Raw genomic sequence first — 24,454 nt, forward strand, 5'->3', positions numbered from 1 at the left:
GTATGTTCATGAGATCAATGACAGTTGACAAACTCATTTCTAACCTAAGGTAAAAATCTAACTTAAGTCAAATCTGAGGTCCACTGATAAGGCTCTTTAGTTTTGTACATGAATAAAAAGAAATATGTAGAACAGAGCCAGGTATAATACTTTTTACTTCAAATTTTACATTTACAAGTTTTACAGTGTAAATTAGAACAGATGGAAAAACAAATCACAACACAAATAGATTTTTTTTTTTAATTAAAAAGCAAAACAGTTTCTGCAGTGCTATGCCACTACAAGCTCAATAGACTAGATCAGCACTACCCAACTCCAGTTCCTGCAGAGTGTGTCTGCAGGTTTTTCCTCCAATTCTGCATTAGATCACTTGATATCACTAATTACTTTACCTCCTTGGTTCAGGAAGTAAGATCATTAGTGAAATCAGGTGGTGTAGTGGACGGTTAGAGCAAATACCTGTAGGCACTGTGTCCCACAGGACCTGGATTTGAGTTGAGCTGAACTAGATTCAATGCAGAAACTAATAAGAAAAAAATCAGGTTGAGCAAATTGTGTGGTAAGTTCGTCGCTTATATGAAAACAGACATAAATGGACCCCCATACATTATGTGAAAGCTAATACGCACATATCATAAAACATTAATATGAATAGCCAAAATGTAAAAAATAAAAAAGCTGCTTACTAAAACAATATTTCAGAATTAACAGGACATTTTAATAATACAACAGTACATTTACATCAGTGGTTCCCAGTCCTGTTCCTGGAGATCTACCGTCCTACAGGTTTTCACTCCAACCCTAACAAACCACACCTCATTCAACAGCGAGAGATCTTGAGCTGCCAATTCGTAGAATTCGTAGAAACATTTTTTTATCCTTACAACCATGCAACAGCATCTAAAAAGCTATTTATAAGTCACAACTTTGTCTTGATAATGTTCATTTTGTTAGTAATCTGGCAGGGAAGTAAACTCCCTATGATTCATTTTGCAACAGATAAAGAAGTTGATTTATATTGTTGCGTATTATAATGCGTCCTTATTTATACCTTTGGGGAGTCTGTAACAGAAATCTCTCTCTCTGTAGCCTTTTAACAAAGCAGCACAAAACTCTGTGTTTCAGGGATGCTCCTCTATACAGACATGGGAGTTGAACACAGTAGACCACAGCTGTGCCCAGTGCAGTCTCTCCTCACTCAGTCCATTCCCCTCGCTCGTGCCCAGGCTACTTGGAGCTCTTTCCCTCATTGCCCTTCATAATTTTGAGTAGCTTCTCAGACATGAAGTACGGCCTCTCTGTGCTGCCGTCATTCCTCTCCAAATCCTCCACTGCGGATCGGGGGCGGAGCAAGGGAAAGGAGGTGTGAGCCATACAGCAAAGGAAGAGAAATGGCAAATGGTCAAAATGTGAGCAGACACAATAAAACATTTGTCTGTGAGCTGATAAATGAACTCAAGAGCCCTGGACTATTTTATTAAAAAGCATCCTCATAATTCATACAGTACCATACAGATGAAGAAAACTCAACATATACTACCTGCCATTCACAGAAAGCCTACAGTCTACAGGTGTACCAGAATTAATTATTCCATACAGAGTGCACCGCACCCTACTTTGTTAATTGACCTTTAACTTACCAGAAAGGCATCCACTAAAGCCAATTTGAGTTACCCTTGGATTAACATGGTAATACCCTTATACAGAACCTGCTTCCCTCTGCAGCTCTCACCATCCAGGAAAGAACACAGAAAGAACGTACAGGAAAGAATATACAAAGGCAGATTTAATAGTAAGCAAGAAAGGCCTTGGTACGAGCATGCGATACAGAGAAAGACAGGCAGGAAGGCAGCACCTCTGGCGACAGGGCCGGTGGATTTACAGTCAAAGTTCACACGGAAACACAAAATAAACCATATCTAACATGTGAAGACAATCAGGTGTGGCACTGTATTGTATTTTTCTTTAAATGCATTCACTAGGAGCTACAACACGGACGAATCAATCAAAGTAACAAATAATATATACATACAGTATCAAAGTCTGTTACCATTTGGCTTTTGCTGGTATCAGTGTAAACTGACAGTAATGCGCGTTGTTAGTTTTCAACTGTAAACATTAATAGAAGTAGCTGTGTTGCATTTGTTTTTAAATACGATCACTACAATAATAAAAATGGATAATAGAGGTTAGGCACACGGTTAATTCTGCATCACAACTACTACTCTTTTACACATCCTCAATACGAAACAGTGCCTTCTAAAGCCAGTACAGTTAAGGTCCCAAATATTAAAGCATTTCGTCAGTGGAGCCTCCACCGCTACCCCACCGAGAAACCAAACTGAGCCACACCCCAATAGATAACTGAATTCTGACCACACCTCTCCATCCTTGATTTTTCCTGGCATTGCCACAATACTTTTCTATCAACTTGATTCGTCGGTCATCCCTACGATTATCCTGCAACTATATCTTTTCCTGGGACGTCTCATTTGTCATCTTTGTAGGTTCCTCCAGGTTTGTCTCCACTGGTGTCGCCTGAGCTAGCTCTGCAGGTGATTCCTTAGTCGTCTCAACAGGTGTCTCCTGAGGTGTCTCAACAGGTGTCTCCCCAGGCTTCTCAGCAGGTTTCTCCTGTGCTACCTCCGCTGGTTTCTCCTGAGGTACGTCTGTTTGTTGAGGTGTCCCCAGCGGTGCTTCCTCTATGGTCTCCAAGATGGTCTCCTGGGCATTCTCTTCCTCATTCTCTCGCATTTGCAACAGCTGGTGCTTCAGCTTGATTTCTTCCACCATCTCCCGCTGTTGTGGTTCAGATTGCATTTCTTGTAGATCTGGTTCGTCCTTGCTCTCCACTGACTTGGACCCACAGAGGATCTCATGGAGTTCCGGATCCATGAAGTAGGGCCTTTCAGTTGACCCGTCGTTTCTCTCCAAGTCCTCGCCTTGTATGTGTGTTCATGTATGTATGTGTGTGTGTGTTTGTGCATAATGTGTTAGTAGGGTTAATGAGTTATTGGGTTAATGCAAGGCAGAACACAACAGAACAGAAACAAGGAAGGAGCAAGGGATAATGAAGGGCAAATGATGGGAATCGTGAGATGTGAAATTAGGAGGAAAAAAGACAAAAAGGAGAGAGTAGTCAGAAACAAAGCCAGAAAAAGCAACCATATGTAATCCAGATTCTAATTCACATAGCCAATTTTGGGATGCAAATAGTTCCTTGGCTAGAAAGAGATCCAGTTATGCAGGACAACCCATTTTACAGTATCAGAACCTGAGATCTGTGTTTCCACTGAATTTCCTTTAACAGAGTTATTCCCAACTGACCCTCCCACTGCCAGGCTCGACCAATCATAGGTAATCAAGAGGCATTACGTTTCCTTAACAGAAAAGAAGACAATCCGCCACCACCAAACGCAGAAAAGAAACAGTTATTATTGAAGTGTATTGAAATGTTTGAACGTTAGGCAGCTAAAATGTACATGTAAAAGATTTTATATGACTACAAACTTGTCATTTCCTGGAATGTTCACTGTCTATTAGTAAAGACTCAACAATGTCTCACCAATATAGTCAATGTTTTACTAATGGTAATCTGACTTACAGTTTAGAAAAGAGTGTTTTTAATGACAAAAAATCTGAGAAGGAAATATCTGTTTTAAGAGAGGTTATATTAAACATTCTCTGAACCTATGAGCAGAGAATACTTACATAGGCTGACTTAATCTGATGATAACCTCTTAAAACAGATATTTCCTTCTCAGATTTTTCTTGGAAGTTGTCTACCATCTTAATCATTTTAAAACGAACCTGACAGATTTAGCGACAGAAGCAGCAACTCTGCCACAGGTTTCTTGTAGTTAACAAAAAAAAAATGTTACTGGGCTTAGGGCCACAGAACTCGCCCTTCTGAAAGTGGTGTGTATGTTTAAGATGGAAAAAACTGTACAGTGTGTGTTGTTTACTCACAGAAACAGAGGAAGAGTGTGTCCACACACATGGCATACACGCTGAAGAAGCCATGCGCGATGAGGTAGGCGCCAATCACCACAGTCTGAGGAGAAACCGACATAGCATCATCCTGTGAGCCATTATGTTCACTGTATGTTTAACTATTCACGTATCAAGATAATCAGTAACACACGCACGCACAAACACAAACACACACATGCACCAGTCTCTGCTGGCATTACATGACTTTTGCAGGGACTTCAGAGTGGTGTTGTTTGGCCCTGCTACTGAAACAGGCTAGAAATCCATCAGAAGGCTAGCGGGCCACCCCACAGACCCACCCCGGTTTGCCCGTAGCACACAATTCTGGAATAGGAACAGCCATGAAAATGATCGTTATGGCTCACCACAATTGGGACCCAGTAATAGTTGAGAGTGGGGGCCTGTTCTTCAATGACACTTATCCTCCCAGAAAAGAAGATGAATGCCATGATTCCTGGACAACCGAGACAGAAACAGAGGAACTGTCAGAGAAATTTTTTAAAATGGTCCAACTTCCTGTTCATTGACCACCACTTACCCACAATCCCAACAATCAGAAGCTTGCCAAGAAACAGCAGAAAGTCTGTAACTTTGTCCAGAACCGCCACCCTACAGAGACAAAAGCAGCTGTGTGTCACCCTGGTCATATTGTGCTGGGAGAAGAATTATGACCGGATCTGGAATATACCTGAATATACCCCACACAGAGCACAGCTTTCAGCTCTCACCTAAGGAAGTTCCTCATCAGGAGGAAAAAGGCATCCCTGGCAGACGTGCAGAAGTTTTTCCCATAAATCGCGATCTAGAGGAAGGACATGGTAGAACATGACATAGGATACAGAGTGTGGCAACTGTTGCTCACAAAATTAACTATTAAAATAGCTAGTCATCAATTAACAGCAAGACTGCCACATCTGACCTTGTGTGCCTTCACTAATCACCCATTATTGTTTAATTAATAACGTGACACAATTGCTGTTGGCCTCAGCTCATACACACTCAGGCAAACAGACACACGCACCATGATGTAGGCGTTTCTGTTCAGGAACTTGATGAATTTTTCCAGACACCAGAAGCAACACTTCAGACAGGTCAGCATAAACTTTGCACACTTGTTCTGGGCTCCTGAGAATGAAATTAAAATAATACATAAATTGAACATATTAAATATTATATTATAAGAATTCAATTAAAAATGTCACATGAATCAAGTATTTCTGTGATATTGGCTAATGTATTAATGACTTTCTTTTTCAAATTAAGTGTCGAAACTATAAACAATCAATGTTAAAATTTCATGTTTTGTAACTTTATATTTTAAGTCTCTTATCACACCTTGTTCACGTATAGAACGGTTTGCTATTATTATCTATTTAAATGTACATCAAAAAAACAAGTAATATTAAGTATATAAAGTAACATAGCTGACATACTTAAGAACACTGACTTCATAAACCAAAAATCTGCACAGGCAAATGTTTCATTTAGTCAGAAGTCGTTTCACTTCTATTTTGAGGAAACGGGCAGACATGTTCTGTGCAAGACAAAACATGCATACAGCAAAGCCTGATGCGGAAGCCAAAAGACCGACAGAAACTGCTGACTGTCAGCCGGGGATCTGTACTTCACAGCTTTGATTAGCTCTGCAACGAGAGATGCCTCGTGTTCATCTCCCTCACCTTTGAGCTTTTGGTCCAGGTACTCCAGCACGACCCTGATCACCTGCACAATGGAGAGGATGAGGGACCCGAAAGCCAGGGAGCCAGTGTGGTACCTGTGGAGGGTCAGAGGAAGGCAAGGACAGAGAGGGAGGGAGAGAAAGAGGAAATAAAGATGGAGGGAGAAGTCTCCCATGTGTTATTGAACTACAGTCAAATGCAATATAACCTACATGCATACACACGCACACGCACATGCACACACAAACACAAGCGCACACGCACACACGCACACATATGCACGCGCACACACACACATGCACACACAAACACACGCGCACACACACACACACACACACACACACACTATTAAGGCGATGCTCTCAGGTAAATGAGGTACCTGAGGGCCCGCCCCAGGGAGGACAGGACGGGGTTTGCCGGAATGTCGTTGGGCTTCTTGAAGGCCCAGTAGTAGGAGGCAAAGGCCCCCGCAAGAGTGACCTGTCCCAGCGCGGTGACAAAGTTGGCGCACCAAAAGAAGAGGAAGACATTGTACAGCTGCAGGAAAATGAGGAACTTGTGATATTTGGTCTCTCCTCCGTAGAAGGCAAACAGGCATTCAGCGTCTGGACACGCTTTCATGATGTAGGTCTCGTTGAATTTCTGGTGGAGTGAGGGACACAGACAGTTGAGTCAGGATGGATAATAATAATAATAGTTTTCTTTTTATAGCACATTTAATACAGAACGCAGCTCAACAGTGCTTAACAGGACTAATAAAAAGCAAAGGAAGACAGGGAAAAACACAACGATCATAGTCAATTATACAAGATAAAAAAATAAAGATTAAGAAAGAGAATAAAAAATATTCTCAAAATATTAAAATGAAAAATTAATGTATAAAACATTAAAATGAAAAACAACAAAATGAAAAATAAAGCGTGAATAAGCAATAAAACGGCTGAATGAAGGAATCAATTGACTGGAAAAGTTGGGTAACATCAGTTTCATTAAATAGCCTATTATATTATATTTCCTGTCGTAAGCACTGCCAATCACATGACTTACCTCGGGATTGCAAGTGTGCATAGAGTAGTTACATGCTGTCTGGTTGACCACTTTATAAACCTGCTCTTTAGACGTGGATAGGAACCTGAGCACGACACTTAAGGAACCTAAAATGGCACACAATGTATCTGGGACCAATTCAAATTAATTGCAGTTATTCAAAAAAAGACAGCAGCCTTTAGCTATACTCTTCATAAATTCTTTACTTATTGACTTATCACCAGAACTGGGTCAAATACATATTTGTTTTGGATTCAAACACTTTTCTTTGTTCTATTGATCTTGCCTAGTGTAATTGGGCCTGCCAATTATGACCAGAAGGCGGGGTTTGCATTTTTTTTAGAGCATTTCATTGGTTCCAATACACCAGACAAGATCAGTAAAGCGTAGAATAGTATTTGAATCCAAAACAATCGCGTATTTGACCCAGGTGTGCTAATCACAGTGCAGTACACTGCACTGGAAAAATTCCTCAAACTGAAAAAAGGTAAGATTACTACATATGAATGCCACTGCTGTTACATGATACAGACTACACAATTCACATAGTATTTCTGTATATATTTGCACAACAGATATTATTGCTGTAAGACTAATCATGTCATTGCCAACAGCAAGAATAGACTAGTGAGATTAGTTGTTTCTTCTACTCTTCATACAAATTCATATGTGAGTTCATCTGAAGGTCAGAGGTCAGAAAGGATACACTGCAGTAATGGCCCAGTAGGCAATGACCAGGCTCAACATGACAAAGGTCAGCAGAGGGTAAAACAGCGAGGACATCACATGGCCAATGGTCCTATAGTACAGTATAATATGTTTAATTAAGAGTTATCAGGCATTTTAAATGAGCATTTAAACATATTCATTGCTTTATCTATATCCCCCACCAAAAACACAATCCTAAAGCCTGCCACCAGTCCTCACATCAGAGCTTCATAACATCATAACAGCATTAACTCCATTAATTCCACTGTCACCTATGCCTGGGTCTGTGTCATCAGTGCTGGTGACCTGCTCTGTTAAATATACAGGGCTGTTCACACTGCCTGACCTGCTCTGTTAAATATACAGGGCTGGTCACACTGCCTGACCTGCTCTGTTAAATATACAGGGCTGTTCACACTGCCTGACCTGCTCTGTTAAATATACAGGGCTATTCACAGTGCCTGACCTGCTCTGTTAAATATACAGGGCTGTTCACACTGCCTGACCTGCTCTGTTAAATATACAGGGCTGTTCACACTGCCTGACCTGCTCTGTTAAATATACAGGGCTGTTCACACTGCCTGACCTGCTGGCCTCCTTAATGAGGGCAATGGCGATGATGATTCTTTTCCTGAGGAAGATGAGCAGCAGGATGACGACCACCTCCACAATGCACAGAATTATCACTGTGAGAAGAAGAAATGAGGCAAGGGGGGGGTTATATTCACCGCAATGCATATTTCACTTATTATTAGCATTATCCATTACTGCCAGTATTAAAGTGCGGCGGCTGCGTGACACCAGCTTTCACAGCTCCAGCACAAAATGGAGACATCAGACTGCGTTTAGGGTGCAAAATTATTTATAGATATACGGAGCATTTGGGGGGGGGGGGGATACACCCAAAACCATGCAATGTCATTCTCGTCCAATGTTCGCCGAACTGATTCTCCTGCCTCCAGCGCTCGTGAAAAGTGAGAAAAGCAGAAGCTCTTTTAAAATCTGTGAATTCTTAGCTGCTGTGTTGTTTCAACGCTCTCTCACATCCGCAAATGGCCCAGAAACATTTGAAAACGAGTCTGGCAAAAACGAATCGCATCATTAAGACCCGATGACCAGTGAAATTATTTCTAGCAGAGCTGGACCCCGTGAGTCTGTGGGGCCCTAGGCCAGATCTTGAAAATGGCCCCCCAAATAATATATAATAAAAATGATAAACAAAAGAAAACGTCACACGGGTGCCCCTTAACCACACCAGGGCTCTGGGCGTTCGTCTACATGGCCTAATGGACAGGCTGGCTCTGCTACCTAGCTAGGGAAAATTAAATAGCTTTCAAGCTCAGGCGTTCAGAATCAAGGCCTTTCCGTGAGCAACGTCTGGAGTTTGAGACTGCTGTCGAGTCTAATGTTAGCGTACAGTAGCTCAGCGTCACGACGATATTACACACACACAATGACATGCTGGTTTAACTGTAGGATGGTAAAGCCTTGCTTCCTAGTTTTATGTGGCTTTCTTTCATGTCGTTTGGTATTATAATGCTATTGTTACTGTAGGAAAGCATAGCGTTTTTTTTTGTTTTTTTTTAAATAAGCAGGTAAACACCAGATGCTACACATTATGGCTGTTACTGGAAAATGCTAATGCACTGGCAGTAAATTTACATGTAGACCTGCGTTAGCTTGTTTGTAGCAACTGACCAACGCATTAAACGATAAACCTATCAGCCAGAGCGTGGATTCATCAACATCACGCTCTAAGGGTCGGTAACCTGCTTGAACTTTTTAATGCTTTTCATTGGGTGGAAAAATTGAAATAAATATTAAGAAGACAATCAATTGTCTCCTCTGGGGAATATAACCACAATTTGTTTCCCAGATGTTTAATTTTACCCATCAGCCTTAGTGCATATGCATTTCTCTGAGTTCTGATGCCACATAACATAAATGTGGAAGTATAGTTTGCAGACACATGCACATGAACTGCCTTGCGCAATTTATCGCCACTGGCTGCAAGTGCAGAAAAGATAACTCAGAGTATTTTTTACGGCCATGGATAAGCAGAACTGCATTTACACAAAGACACAGCTGCCAGAGACGACTTTCTAGTGACAGGGGAAGAAACACTACCAAAACCCGCAGTCTGCTGCACTATGCAATACCGTACATACTGAGATACAAGCATGGATTTCAATCAACTCTTTTCCACAGTCGTCACAAAATATGCATATCTCATAGCGTCAGCCTTTGGAAACGATCTCCATGCCGTTATGAATGTGACTGAGCGGTGTAGCGTGAGACTCACAGAATGCCAGCCAGGTTTGCTTAATGTGCAGATAGACAGAGAAATCGGTCAGAAGCCCCAGTTCCTTGAGGGTGACGTCGGCTCCAGGTTCTCCCTTCAGTCTGCTGTACGCCACGGCGCAATATAAGATCCCTGCAGTGTGTAAGAGAGCAGTAAATCAGGGATGTCCTGGAGGGGGGGGGGGCAGGGAGACCAGTCAGCACATCAGGGGCGACATAGCTCAGGAGGTCAGAGCATTTGTCTGGCAGTCGGAGGGTTGCTGGTTCGATCCCCCACCCTGGGCGTGTCAAAGTGTCCCTGAGCAAGACACCTAACCCCTAATTGCTCCCAATGAGCCGATTGGTACCTTGCATGGCAGCCTTTCACCGTTGGTGTGTGAGTGTGTGTCTGAATTGGTGAATGAGAGGCATTAATTGTAAAGTGCTTTGGATAAAAGCGCTATATAAATGCAGTCCATTTACCATTTACCATCATAAACCACAGCATAATCACAAGATAAACACTGTTGTAACTGGGCTGTGCCAGCTGTGCTCCTTCTGCATTTTTAGCTACTGTTTTCATATGATAATTGATCTCTCTGTCACTGAATGTACACTGACTGAGCATGTCTGTGGTTTATCAATCTCTATTGATCATCACTGTACGTTTTGTGGCAGCATGCGAGTTCAGCATCTTGTCCAGTTTAATGTCTCTGAATGCCATGACTGTTTGTTGTCCTTACTGACCCCCTCATTGACTTGACTTGACTTAAGAGGAAGAGGTTTCGTACCGGATCCGATGACCAGGATGACGAGGACGATCATGATCCAGACCATGATTCCTGCGAGGTAGCGGAGGAGGACGACGAAGATGAGACTGATGACCATGGCTATCACCAGACCCCTGAACCGAGCCGTACAGAGACAGAGAGAGATAGAAGAAACGGGTATAAGGATTTCACACTGAACCACACACTAGGTTGCCATTAGCTAAACGTCACTGAGGGGCACAGCCAAGGATGTGAGCTGGGGGGAGTTCCGAGACAGTGAGACTGGCCAGACCGCTCTGGGTGAAGCACTCACAGCAGAATCCAGTGCCAGGACTGTGTGTAATCCTCAAAGATGTTCATGGCCACTTGACGCACTTCCGAAAGTCTGTTAGCATTCCTAAAGAGGGACAAGAACCATAAGCGCCAAATGTTTATGCTGAGATCGCATCAAGTGACATAAAGCTACATTCAATACACTCCCATCCAAGGGTTTGTTTTTTTTTATTATTAAGGGATCGATAAATGTCTACCTTCGGTATGCAATTAAGTGGAACTTTACTTTCACTTTGAAAAAAGTTCATTGACTTTTCCTGAGCAATGCTTCCACATCATTACATTACATTACATTAAAGGCATTTGGCAGACGCTCTTATCCAGAGCGACGTACAACAAAGTGTATAACCACAACCAGGCACAAGTGTGTTGAAAACCCTAGTGGGAAGCACAGTTCCAAGTGCAGGAAACGACCGCGTAGTTTAACTTGGACCCTGTAGGTTAATCTGATTGACACAAACAAAAACAGCAACAAAGCAGTCTATGCAAATAATACAAGCCACTCCGGCACTAGCATACAGTAACGCAAGCAAAGACAGGTTCGGGACTAACTTTGCCGCCGCCAGGAGATCGGTAGCGGTTATCGTCTTGTCGTCTTCATCTTTGAACGTGACGTTGTTCCCCTCGACGGACACTTTGCCATTCTTTGAGGAGAGGGCAGGAAGACACCGGTGAGCATCTGTTGGCAGAGAAGAAGCCCCTCAGCGGCCATTCTACAAACCTCAGCGAACATGCACTGCATGCGGCAGGAAGAGACAGAGACCATAGAGATTAGGGGGGCTAGGTCCTGAACTAGACAAGAGGGAAGAGGTGAAAATACACAGAAGGATGAAAAAGGTTGACACACACGTGATAGGTAAATACTCTATGCTGCTTTCGATTAATGCGAAAGCATGGGAAGCACAACAGGCCAAGGATTTCTTTGGAGTACCCAGAAAATAGTGGCAAAGGGTTTGGAGAGTGTTCTAGAGAGAGAGAGAGAGAGAGAGAGAGAGAGAGAGAGAGAGAGAGAGAGAGAGAGAGAGAGAGAGAGAGAGAGAGAGAGAGAGAGAGAGAGAGAGAGAGAGAGAGAGAGAGAGAGAGAGAGAGAGAGAGAGAGAGAGAGAGAGAGAGAGAGAGAGAGAGAGAGAGAGAGAGAGAGAGAGATGAATGAAAGGCTGTAAGGCTGAAAGACAGAGGAGAGAGAGCTCACATGGTTGGCTGGGGATGAGCATGGACGGGCACAAGGGCTTCCTCAGGAGTTGAGGAACACTCTGGAGATGCACAGGAATACGGAAAACACCATTAAAGGACATCCAGGACAAGCTATTCACCCAACCCTCCAGCAACTCATCCAGCATCATAACCAGCACTGTTCTGACCTGGAGAGATCCATTTTCTTTTTCTTTCCCATTGGAATTTTCTGATGCTCACCAGCAGATGAATGTCTGTTCCTTCCTTGCAGAACGGTTTGTAGGCGTCCATGGCTTCCTTGCTCAGTTTGGCTTTCACCAGGGTCATGTATTCAGTAGGACACTTCTCCACACACAGCTGACCAGGAATACAGAGAAATGTGAGAGAGAGGGACAAACCACCTTATTTCATTACTGGAATACACTGAACAAAAGGTGATTACACGCCATGGCTGAATGGTTTGTTGAGAAGGAATCCTTCATGACGTAATGACCAGAACATCAGGAAAAAGGTAAAGAAGAAGGGCAATAACAAAGAAGAAGTCTTGAATGCAGATAGAAAAGAATAAATGAAGCACAGGGGGTGGATGGAAACGACAGAGCAGAAGCAGAGTAAGAGTTTGACATGAAAAAGGGAGGAACAAGGGCAATAAGAAAAAAGAAGAAGACTTGAATGCAGACAGAAAAGAGTAAATGAAGCACATGAGGACAGCAGGAGTAGAGGAAGAGTCTGACCTGTATGGTGGGACACTGGAACTCCAGGAGCACCAAAGGGCTAGCGCACTTCACGATGTTGAAGTAGAACAAGTACGGCTTATTCCTGCCGGGAAAAAAAAGCGGAGGAACACAATCAGCATCAGGAAATGGTGGGAACCTGGCAAAGCCACCATCATTGCAGTGGAATCGTGAGAAACAGGCAGATACAATCAATACCATTTCCAGGATTGATTGAGATATTGGGGGGGGGGGGTCGGTCAAGGGGATGGGGGAGAATAGAAAGGAAAGGGAGAGATGATAAAGAGCAAGAGACAAAACACATTTTGGGAATCAAGTAGGGAAAAAACGGGGGAACCTATTTACTACAGTGCTACACCATCATTTTGGCAATCAACAGACAGCACGGAGAGGAGGTCAACACTTACTCCACGTTAGGTGACCGTCCACAGAACTGACCCTTGCTGTCAGTGGGGTAGATCACCTTTTGAGGATCACCATGAGACCAGGCTGAGGGACAGGGTGGTGGGGCATCATTACTCGACATTTAACAGCAATATCTGTCTTCACCGCCTACACGCCATCCCCATTACTTCCACTAATCTACATCAGGCTGTGGCGTTCAGGTAAAAATGTGCTCCCTGTGCTCCATCTATTCAAGAGCAGCATTTAGCAGCAGCCATACAGCACACAGGAGAAGTCCGTTGTGTCAAAGAACAAACCTCCATTGCACACAGATGATGGAAGCGGTTCCTCGCTCCCCAGTTCACTTCTACATAGTTTTGGATAATCCAATAATTGTTTCGCACTGCTGCCAATAAAACATTCATTTATCTTTTTTCCTTTATCCAGAAAGAAGACACAAATATCATGGCCGGTACAATTCTGAGAAGAAATGCTGCGTATATTATTACCAGTAATTCATCAATTTGCAAACCCTCCAGATACAAAATATCAATACAGCAACATAAATATCAATTTTAAAATTTATCACCGAGCTTCACTGTGATTTCTTACGTGGAATTTTCTGGCGTCATATTTCTCCACCTAATGATATGAGCCACTTACCCAGAATTCCCACGGCAAAGTAGCCCACGATGGCCACAATGAACAGAATGCAGCAGATGATGTCAGTGCAGCCTCTGTGAGATAGAAAACAGGCAGGGGATAAGAACATTAAGCGTGAACACAGGCTCTTCTGTCTTTTAGAATATGCCAATATCAATAATTATAAGGATAAAAATCACCACCCGCTCACCTGTTATAAATAGGGCCTTTAAAGGTGGGGTCAAACCTCCTTTGTTCACCTGTACAACAAAAAATTGAAGAATTTTTAGAATTCTAAAAATGAAGGTTGAAGCCCGTCAGATAGATCCCTGGGGCTTATTGCTCATTGTACATGGTTAACACACCGTTCACAAATAAAATGAGTGATAAGCTGGGTTCAAGTGTATGCATCTATAAGTTTGTACGTGTGTGTGCGCGTGTGCATGTATGCACGGGTGTGCGCACACACCTGTGCCGGCAAATGCGACATTGCACTTCCAAGTAAAAGCAAGCCAACACGTAAACACGCTGTGTGTAGCGAAGAGGGTCTCACAACGTGGCAGACACACCAAACAAACAGCAAAACCTCTCCCCAGTGTCCCAGTACCATCTGAGCTACAGGGAACCATGGCAACGCTGCTCAGCAACCAGACGAGAGGCAACCTCGCAGACCAATGCGGATTTATTTGCTCTTTATTGCCCTTCTGTAGAATTGGACTGTTACCCATAACAATGAAATGTATAACACGGGCATACTCTCAAGAAAGTACTTTCAGTACAAGCAGAGGCACAATAAAAACGATGGTTCGGTTTATAGCGCAAGGCAGAGTCACAGAGCTGTCAACTGCAAAAAAGAAAATATAGGCTATTCAGTGTGCAGGCCACCCACAGTAGAGCTCTGATATAGAACCACTGTTGAGATGATTGGTAAGACACAGTTTAGCCTACGCATCAAAGCCTCCATTCCATCCCAAGGAGTTCAACAAAATTATGTTTTCTTTCTGAACCACAAGCCTCTCATGCTACCAGAAGCCACATGGCGTAACCCCAACCCCCAACTAACCCACACCCACAAAGCACAGGGCTTCCTGAAACACAGGAACTGACCTGAAAAACAGTTTCCCACGCAACCGCGCACATAGAAAGGTGGCGTAACATACACAACCTGACCAAGCTGTGCATATTTTTATACAGAAACGTTCAGAAGGAGAACAGTTAGCCTAACTTCCTGTCAAATGAGGAACAGCGTCCCACAAAAAACATTTTTTGGCTTTACTCATCTAAAGTGTTATGAACTACAACAGGCTCACTTTGTTGCTGGAACATTAATACAAGAGCATTCATTAACACGGATAGGTGAGAATTTTCGCCACCCAACGTGGCTAGAGCGTGCTCAGAGAGCCCGCACACGCATCTGAAATGTGCGCCTACACCAAACGGCAGCAACGGAAAATGAAACCTGGCCGCGAACGACTTCCTTGGTGTTGCCGTCGGTTTAAACTCATTCCTAATTCTAAACACCAGACGCACGGTCAATTGTGCACTATACTTCTAGATGAATGGCTTCTGCGATGAACAGCCGGTCTATTTTATGACTTTATTTAATAAGCTAGTCGCGCTGAAAACGACAGCAAAAGACAGACAATGGAAAATGAACGTGTAGGCCTAACACCCCCATCTCCACCCTCAGCGAGGACATATTTACACCCACTGCTCCCCGGGCACTTCCCCTGCTCGCTCTATTATTAATCAATATCAATATGCAGAGAATACGCAGAACGTCATTCCGTGGTGTCAATATTAAAAATGAACTTTGAACTGACGTGCTTCGCGCGGCGACGCCTTCTGTTCTTATCAAAACTACGGTGCCACAACATCCAGTTTATGCTGCCAGCAATAACACAGAGGAACTCAAAAACGAAACTAGAAAAAAAAACAAAGAAAAACAGGAGCAAAATGTACCATATTTTCCATAATGTTCTTCTTCCTCCTTTGCCATCGTTAAACATCAACCGCTTTAACGGCCTGGCGATGCGCGGCGGTGCGCGGCGGGGTGTCTGTCTTTCAGCCGAACGCTTCTTTTCCTCGCTCAGACGCACTTCCTCGCTACGCGAATGCAAACTGAAACTCGAGCCACCGCCCGTGCTGCCTTTCCGGTCCTATCCTTTGTGCTGTAGCTTTTTAACCCCTTTATCTCACACCCCCCCCAGACCGTCTCAGCCGCCCTTTTTCGGCGTCTCCAATGGCAACAGGTCACACGCCGGAAAGCGATGGGTAAGTGGTTGAACACAGCCACTTGTCTTCCCTTCGTGAAGACCCTCCCACACACTCCCCAAAGGCTCAGCACGCGTAAACTACACACACTCGTTGGTACAGAGCCGTGCGGTACAGTGTTCAGATTTCAGTAATTTAACCTGAAATTAACAGAAAACTTAATTATCCGTGTACATTTAGCACTATTTTCCGTGATCTTTTAACATGCTTAATGTTCGCTACATGTTTTGGCTTGGGGTGGGGAAACTGTAATTTGAAATGATCTGGAGCTACAGTAATCTGCTACGTAACTGACATCAATGAGACCAGAGGGAAAGTGGATGCGTGAAATATCAGATAAACCGGTAATAATGCAAATAAACCCGGCAACAGACAGTTTTTTTTTAATGTGAATATGCAAAAATGAAACGATTCAACAACAGTTTTGTACACATATTTTTTTATATATTGGGCACCCAACCTGGGACTGAGCAACTCCAATTCCCTCCATAGGTTGGAATGGCCAATCATTAGAACCCAGAAAACTACAGCGAAGCTCTCATAGAGTGGTGTCAGAGGAAGACCTGTCACATGTGGCTTTGACCTGCAGTCCATGGGTGCCTGATTGACCCGCGGAGGTCGCTAGAGAACAACGAAATGAGGACCCCCTAACCAGTCGACCCCTCCCACACCCTGGACAACGCAACCACCCACTGCATGTTGCCCTACGGATCTACCAGCCACAGCCGCCACTGGCACAGTCCGGATTCAACCTGAGACCCTGGGGTAAGTGACATACACTACCTATCCAGCTAAGGTTGCTAGATGTCTGTTTTATTTTTTTTACCAGGATGTCCGGTATTCAGGTTATTTGCGCATGTCCGGTTCCTGGTCCCGACCGGACAATGTGGGTAACGCTGGTCCGAACAACTGATGGGAGAAATTTAACCGGTAGCGTCAAATGTAATCACACGTCAGGGACTCGGTCGGGTACTCAGGAGTGAGCGGGCAGGGGTGAAGACGGAGGAGGAGACTTCTTTGATAGTACACACAGGCAAAAAAAAAAAAAAAAAAAGTCCTGCATAGTGTGCCCTTAAGGTGAGTTTTCAATTATGCAGAATGTGGGAATTCACCCCGAGACGCCGACAGAGGCAGATGGTTTGTTTCACCACTAGCAGGACATGAGCCTTGACTGGTATCTCACTGAAGGAGGAACCCCTCGTGAGAATAACTGGTGGCACACACAGAGAGACCAGTAGAGAGTTAGAGTACAGTCCAGACGGGACAGCGCAAAGGCCTGGATTAGAGTCTGCGTCAGGCACTGGGTGAAACATTAACAAGGCGCTGTGTAAAAAATTCTAAGCTGTGGACCACAGATACTGCCTTATCGGTGAAAGCCAACTCGTTATCAAGCGTCACACGAGGTCGCGCCAGTCCACTGCGTATGCTGCTTTCGCTTAAGTCGGGGGAGGGTAGAGAGACTGTAGCGCAGGAAGGGCGTAGGAGTCACAGCAGTTCTGCTTCGGAAAAGTTGAGTCACACAGTTTTAAATGTTGTTCAGGCATGCAACGCTGTTCTGCATGTGGGAAATAAAAACATTAGGCAGGATTACTTTATGGGAGGAACAAAATTGGAACGCGCTCAGTTTGAAAAAGATTTGGGAGTAATGGTTGATCAAAGCCTTTCTGGTTCTAGGCACTGTGCTGCAGCAGTAAAAAAAAAGGCCAACAAGATGCTGTATAGCCAAAAGTATTGAGTATAAATCCAAGGAAGTTATACTTTCTTATACAATACATTTGTTAGACCACACTTGGAGTATTGTGTGCAATATGGCAAGCAGTGTTGGGCTGAATGGCCTGTTCTTGTCATTATATTATGTTGTGTTATGTTAATGTTATGTTATGCTATGTTATATGTTATGTTATGTTATGTTATGTTATGTTAAGTTATAGGTAAGAAAAGTCATGAGACGTAATGACAGAACCAGGAACAGATTCTGCATGGAGGGACAACAGGAAGGAAAAATACACTGATCCTAGGGTTCTTTCTACTGAAAGGCAATGTGAGTCTTACCACATCACCACATTATATCGAACCTTCAAACCCGACCTCGGTAAACATTACCGTACATACAAAAAATATTATTTAAAATGTAATCAGTACATTTAAATTTGATACATTTGGAAATCCAAATATATTTAATTCCTGAAAAAGTCCCCTAAAAGACAATAAATATGCCTCCAAAATTTTGATAGGATAGATAGGATAATTGACTATGGTGGAAGGGTGGTTATGCCAATCATTATACAATTAAAACTTAAAGAACATAGTAAAATGCTTGTCTTGTTCTGGACAGTATGACTGGGTAACACATACACAACATGGCCAAAAGCATGGCCACCCGACATCCAACATGTCATCCAAAATTATGGCCATTAATGTGGAGTTGGTCCACCCTTTGCTGCTATAAAGGCCTACACTCTTCTGGGGTGGCATTATACTAGATGTTGGAGCATTGATGCAGGTATCTGCTTCCATTCAGCCAGAAGAGCATTAGAGAGGTTGGGCACTGATTGAGTGAGGCCTGGCTCGCATTGGTTTCCAATTCATCCCAAAGGTGCTGGATGGGGTTGAGGTCAGGGCTCTGAACAGGCTAGTCAAGTTCTTCCATGCCATTCTCAGCAAAACCATTTCTATATGGACCTCGCTGTGTGCCCGGGGGCATTGTCATGTTGAAACAGGAAAGGGCCTTCCCCATACTGTTGCCAGAATGTTGGAAGCACAGAATCATCTAGAATGTCATTGCATAAATGTTTGCCTCCACTGGAACTAAGGGGCCTAGCCCAAACCATGGAAAACAGCCCCAGGCCAAGGGGTGTCCAGATACTTTAGGTCATATAGTGTATTTTATGTCTTCACTTTCGACATTTTGGTGTTCATGGGCGGGTTATCACCAGCCAAAGTGTAATTTCACTTCATCTTCTCGGCCAATGTGTGCTGTGTTTTTCCACTGTCTTCAGCCTCTGCCAACCATTGAATTAGCTCCTGTCTTCAATGAACAAGACTCAGCCAGAAGTGAATACCTTGGGTCTTTTGGAAATCAGTCTAGGGTGCTACCAGGCTTGTGAGCCGATTACCAAGTAGATCAAGGAAAGTGCTTATTCATTCAGACTGCGAGAAGTCACATCCCTTTCCATAAACATTTACACATTACCTAATAACAAGAAATGATTAAACTGTTCATGACACTTGTTTTTTTTTTTTTGATGAAACATTTAAGAATCATCTTGCAAATTTTCCAATGACAAAGAGGTGCGCTTATTATACACTTTGAAGTGTCTCGACTTGTCGCCAAAAAAACCCAGTGCAATTTTTTCTTCCTCCCTATTCGCTATGTGGTGTGGGCTGCACTGACTCGCGTCCCTTTGAGATGTCATTTCCACAATACAAGAGCCAGTTAAAACAATAGATCTCTCTGATCCGGAGTCCCTGACTGTACTGTACTGCACTGCACTGTACTGTATGGAGCCCCAAAGAATCACGGGCGAAATACGGGCCCTTTTCAAACTGTCTCCCAGCTGACGCCCAGCCAGGCAGCAGACTTCCAAGGAAACGATGAACGGCCCGGGTGGAGAAGAGCACAATCAAGCCAATGGCCGCCCTGGCCATTGGCTTGATTGTGCTGTTCTCCACCCGGGCTGTTCATCCTTTCCGAGCCATCAAAAGCCACGCCCAGCCGCAAGTTAATGTGCGGAAGCAGGATACGATAACAAACACAAACACTGAGGGATGGAAGTCTAAGGCAGCACCAGTGGGCACTGTGCTTCAGCGCTGGCAATATCACCCCAGCCAAAGTCTCTTAATATGCTGTGTGCTCCACAGGGCAGCCCGCCCACTCATTCTCATGTGATGCATTTTGCAGCATTGACACACACGTCGAATACTTGTAGACAAAATAGCATTAGCATACTGTATACTGTAAATGGCAGCTATTGCGAAACCTGTCAACGTTTTTAGCATGTGTAAAGAGACAGCTTAAAATAGACAAGGATTTCCTGAGGCATTTTTTTTTTAGCATTCTCTTGCTCTTTAAGAAAAGTTTAAAAAAATAAATAAATAAAAAGGAAACACTAGTTTGCCAAATTGCACTACAGAGCCTTCAGAAAGAAGCTGAGGTAGGCCAAGGCCTAACCAGCCACATACTGCATCATTACAGAGCTTCATGCTACAGCAGCTAATCTCTGGGCTTCATAATAGATTTTAATGGCAGTGTTACTAGACCTGTGTGTTTCTCAACAGTAATCCAAGCAATGCAACCCTGTTATTAGTGTTTCCAGGAGTAACACGTGTTCGCCAGCGAGACACTGTCCTGTCTCGACACAGAGGAGACTAAGAAGGGCGGAGCTGCTGAGGATGACATCACCGCTTCACCAAAATCTTCCCTAAAAGCTCAGAACAACCAGAAAGAACCAGCAACAGTAAGCTCCAATTCCCAACCTCCTGCCCCCAAGACTGAAGTAGTAGCAGCAATGGTAGCAGCAGTAGTATTATTAGTAGACCCTTGGTAAGCATATTTTTTTTGCTGTTCATTAATTTAATTTTTGTTCTGTCAATGGGCCAATGTAGTCATTTGGGGCGGGCTGGTGTAAGCTTGCACTGGCCTACTCTACATTACTAAATGAAGCAAATCCACTTTAGGTTTAAGTGGTTCCAGTTGACGCAGGGTATTGCAACACTCAAGCAGAGAAAAGGATCTGTGAAACAGATGGGAATATATAGAGAAGGCCTGCATCCAATACTTTTATTGGCGGGTCAGCTTTCTGTGTGCAGCTTGACAGTTTCCTGAAATTCAAGTAAAAATAATGTCTCACTGAATATGTATTTGTGCTATGTTACATTACATTACATTACAGGCATTCAGCAGACACTCCTATCCAGAGCGACATAGGCCTACAACAAGTGCATCAGTTCAAAGTGCAGAGGTGCAGAAAAACACACTAGAGTGAAGTAAAGATCGTAGTGCCAGAAGTGACCACAGATCAGGACTCCAACCCTGTACGGTAACCTGTTCAGCAAATAAACAACAATCCTGCCAAGTACAAAACTAACAAGATCATGTGTCTATGTGTCTGTGGGGCTGCAACATAACAGAACCAAATACCCACACCATTCACAACTTGGCTTTATTTGACAAAGTAAAATGGCATAAACTTAAAAAAAAATGAAGAGGTACTGTTCTGGGTCTATGGCTATGGTTACATGGCCCTTTTGTCTTAAAGGCAAAATCAGATTATATAGCATATGGCTAAAATCTGCATTAGGTCTGACATTGACTACAATTTACAGAAAACGAAACAGTCAGGAGAGCCCTGTTAAAACAGCTTAAGCTCATCTTGAAAGGGCACAATATTGATTTGAAACAGATTATAATATGTTATATTAAAATGACACCAACCACATGCCCAGGAATTTGACATCTCAGGGTGCAGTATTGCCTACTTACTACAATAATATAGCTATTGGCTATTGCTGTAACTGTACAATATGTGGTATACTTTGTTGTGAAAATGACTAAACAGCTCTTGTGACTCCAGATTTTGACTCCACGTGATCTTGGCAAGTGATTCAATAGCCATGAAGCGAAAAATCTGCCACAACAAACAAGAGTTCCTGGACATACAGTATACCAAGTAAACCCATATCAGAAACCACTTCCCTTCCCCCCCCAGAAATGAGACAGAAATAAGGACGTACAAGGAAGTAAGAAACTTGAGGGGAAATGCTGAATATATGACAACTCCCATTGATCACAATGATGCTACTTTTTTAAGGTTCAGTATATATATACGCACACACAACATTTCCAAAAGTATTAGGACACCCCTTCTAATAGTTCTCGGCTATTACAGCCACACCCATTGCTAACAGGATCATAAGATGAAGCACACAGCCATGCATTCTCATAGACAAACATTGGCAGTAGAATGGGTCATACTGAAGAGCTCAGTGACTTCCAACGTGGCACTGTCATAGGAGGCCACCTTTCCAACAAGTCAGTTTGCCAAATTTCTCCCCTGCTAGAGCTGCCCCGGTCAATTGTACGCGCTGTTCTTGTAAAATGGAAAAGCCTAGGAGCAACAACAGCTCAGTCGCAAAGCAGTAGGCCACACAAGCCCACAGCACGGGACTGCCGAGTGGTAAAGCGTGAAGCGCGTAAAAATCCTCTGTCCTCAGGTTGCAAATGGAAACGTCAGCACAAGAACTGTTCGCCAAGAGCTTGGGTTTCGATGGTCGAGTCAACCATACACAATATGACCATGCGCAATGCCAAGCGTTGGCTGGAGTGGTGCAAAGTACACCGCCCATCAAAACACCTTTGGGATGAACTGGAATACCAACTGCTAGTATCAGTATCAGTGACATCCGACTGATACAGCTGTTTAGATCGAGCAGACATTAGACGGGAACCGGAGAATAATTTAGTCTTGTGATGGACTTTCACCGGTATAGGTGGTAACGAAAAACATATTAATATAATCAAAAAATGAATTAAAGACTGTTTGTATCATATGACATGGAATTGTATTGAATTGTCTTAACTTTGAGTTAACTTAAGCTATTAAGACTGTTAGGTGTACGCCGCCCCACGTCAGTTTTTACCCCAAGCTCTGGTTTAAACGTAGCATTTCACTCTCGGTACTTTCCGTCAGATTGCTAGAAAATCGTATATCCCAGAATTTTCATTACAGCGACCCTAATCATAGCCAAGGGGAGCAGACTGTTTGTGTTAAAAAAAGATTAATCTATCTCTAGTCATATTTTCAGAATAGACTCAAATAAGAAAACCGTTAGGTATTTCCCCGCTCTCCCCCACATCTCGGAGGCGACTTCAAATTATTTTAGTTTCGCTTTAGTGTTTTGCCCATTGAAATAACGGTAGGAGCAGGAAACATGGGAGGAGTTCTGGTAAGATCGCTATCAGGAATTATATTCGGGCGCAGTACCCCAACCCAGCCCTTAAAGTGTAACAGACTGGCACACAATCGTGTCGATAAAATACATTTACATTTTTCAAATAAAAAGAGCAAAAATTTAACCCCAAGAATCCCCAAACACATAGCCTACTGATCCTGTTTACTATACAAAGGCTTGGTTATGCTGGCACGGGACACGCTCGTTTCACTGCAGACTCTTGGTGTTTCGAACTAGAGCGATGTACAGCTTGTTGCCTTGTGGGACGATGTTAAAAGATTTTATTTATTTGTCTTGACTAATGGTAGCTAGCAGGATAATTTTTATTTTAGATATAGTAAAGAGATGTGACCACCACACTGCTGTCCCCACCCTCTCGTGATCATTGCTTCCCTACGAAAGGAAGGCAGGGATAATAAGAAAACATTACAAAATCAATCAATCTTACCATATTTCGAGTCGGGGCTTCTCTCGTCGAGATCCATGTTAGAGTTTATTTTTAAATTTCAAAAGCTAAACTGAGGAGATGACAGATCAAATATCTTAAAAAATGGAGAAGACCACTACGGTAGGTAGCCTACGTTGCCATTTATGCTTTTTACTGACCGCTAGGCGTCTTCGAAATAAAGGCTAGATTACCCACACAAAAAATACATTCCATCGCTCGAACAGACCAATTGGAAATTTAAAAACATGACTGACGGCCGTGCAGACATATCAAGGATTAGATAGGCGGGCCTTTATGAATGATTCCCCTACTCTTAGCATATACGGTATAAAAATCAGACTGAGTCTTACACTGTTTTGGATTACAGTGGAGACTGGAGAACTTTGAGGAGGAACCATAGACTGTTGAACACGATGAAACTTGTACCTGAGTGTTGAAAATAGCGTCTGTAGCCTACGTGTAGCAACCACAGGGAAATGTTGCTATTATTGTTATGCTTTATGAGGTCTACAGGTACAATATGATATGAATTACTGGTTGTTGGCTATAATAACTGGTATAACTGGTTGTTGAATTTAAATAAAGGTTCTGACTGATAATAGCTGTATTTCTGCTCTGTTCGGCCATTCCACTTGATTCTCATTCGCTGTATTTGGGCTGTTCTCTATTCAGTGCTATGGTTGTTGCTTCTGTAATTTCTGTATAATGTATTTGGCAATGATTACATTGATGGTCGGTAAGGATATGATTCTGTCAAAATGCATTGCAATTATGTGGTAAAACGTTACAAAATTATTTCCTTGTTTTAATGTTCTGACTTCATAGGTATTTCTATTAGGAGCCAGGGATCTATGCCTACCACTATAGGAATCCGACAAAATGTATCTATTACAAAATGTAAACAACTTAAAAATTAACTTTCACATTGAAGCACAAATTGACAAAGATGTGAGTTCAACTAAACACCCAGAACAGTTACTTGGAAGTGTAATGTAGCTGCCTCACTCTTCACATTTGCAGTTCTGTCTGGGTTTATAC

General features: G+C 43.0%; 1 protein-coding gene across 4 annotated transcripts; it reads right to left on the bottom strand.

Moving 5' to 3' along the window:
- Positions 1 to 137: 137 nt before the first annotated feature.
- On the bottom strand, positions 138 to 23,591 carry slc44a2 (solute carrier family 44 member 2 (CTL2 blood group)). Of its 4 annotated transcripts, none has more exons than XM_064324058.1 (22): positions 23,417 to 23,587; positions 13,955 to 14,003; positions 13,765 to 13,838; positions 13,125 to 13,206; positions 12,718 to 12,802; positions 12,224 to 12,340; positions 12,003 to 12,063; positions 11,363 to 11,489; positions 10,791 to 10,874; positions 10,499 to 10,611; positions 9,730 to 9,861; positions 8,014 to 8,113; positions 7,426 to 7,518; positions 6,720 to 6,804; positions 6,048 to 6,314; positions 5,673 to 5,763; positions 5,015 to 5,118; positions 4,722 to 4,795; positions 4,532 to 4,602; positions 4,359 to 4,447; positions 3,970 to 4,054; positions 138 to 1,331 (listed from the first exon to the last, which is right to left on the bottom strand). In XM_064324058.1, the coding sequence occupies exons 1-22, from the start codon at positions 23,451 to 23,453 to the stop codon at positions 1,228 to 1,230; spliced, it is 2,124 nt and encodes a 707-aa protein (XP_064180128.1). In that variant the 5' UTR covers positions 23,454 to 23,587; the 3' UTR covers positions 138 to 1,227. The 4 variants fall into 4 exon arrangements, with proteins under 4 accessions (XP_064180128.1, XP_064180129.1, XP_064180126.1 ...); XM_064324059.1 differs by lacking the exon at positions 23,417 to 23,587 and adding an exon at positions 15,706 to 15,911; XM_064324056.1 differs by lacking the exon at positions 138 to 1,331 and adding an exon at positions 1,769 to 2,942 and having other exon boundaries at positions 23,417 to 23,591.
- Positions 23,592 to 24,454: the final 863 nt, after the last annotated feature.

This window comes from Anguilla rostrata, chromosome 2 (genome assembly GCF_018555375.3).
Source record: "Anguilla rostrata isolate EN2019 chromosome 2, ASM1855537v3, whole genome shotgun sequence".
NCBI lineage: Eukaryota > Metazoa > Chordata > Actinopteri > Anguilliformes > Anguillidae > Anguilla > Anguilla rostrata.

Excerpts from the sequence above, each read along its gene's own strand:
- slc44a2 (XM_064324056.1), bottom strand. The coding sequence starts at position 23,453 with ATGGATCTCGACGAGAGAAGCCCCGACTCGAAATATG. Across the intron at positions 14,004-23,416 it reads AAGCCCCGACTCGAAATATG|GTGAACAAAGGAGGTTTGAC; the intron begins GTAAGATTGATT and ends TTTGTTGTACAG. Across the intron at positions 10,875-11,362 it reads GATCTCCTGGCGGCGGCAAA|GAATGCTAACAGACTTTCGG; the intron begins GTTAGTCCCGAA and ends GTCCCTCTTTAG.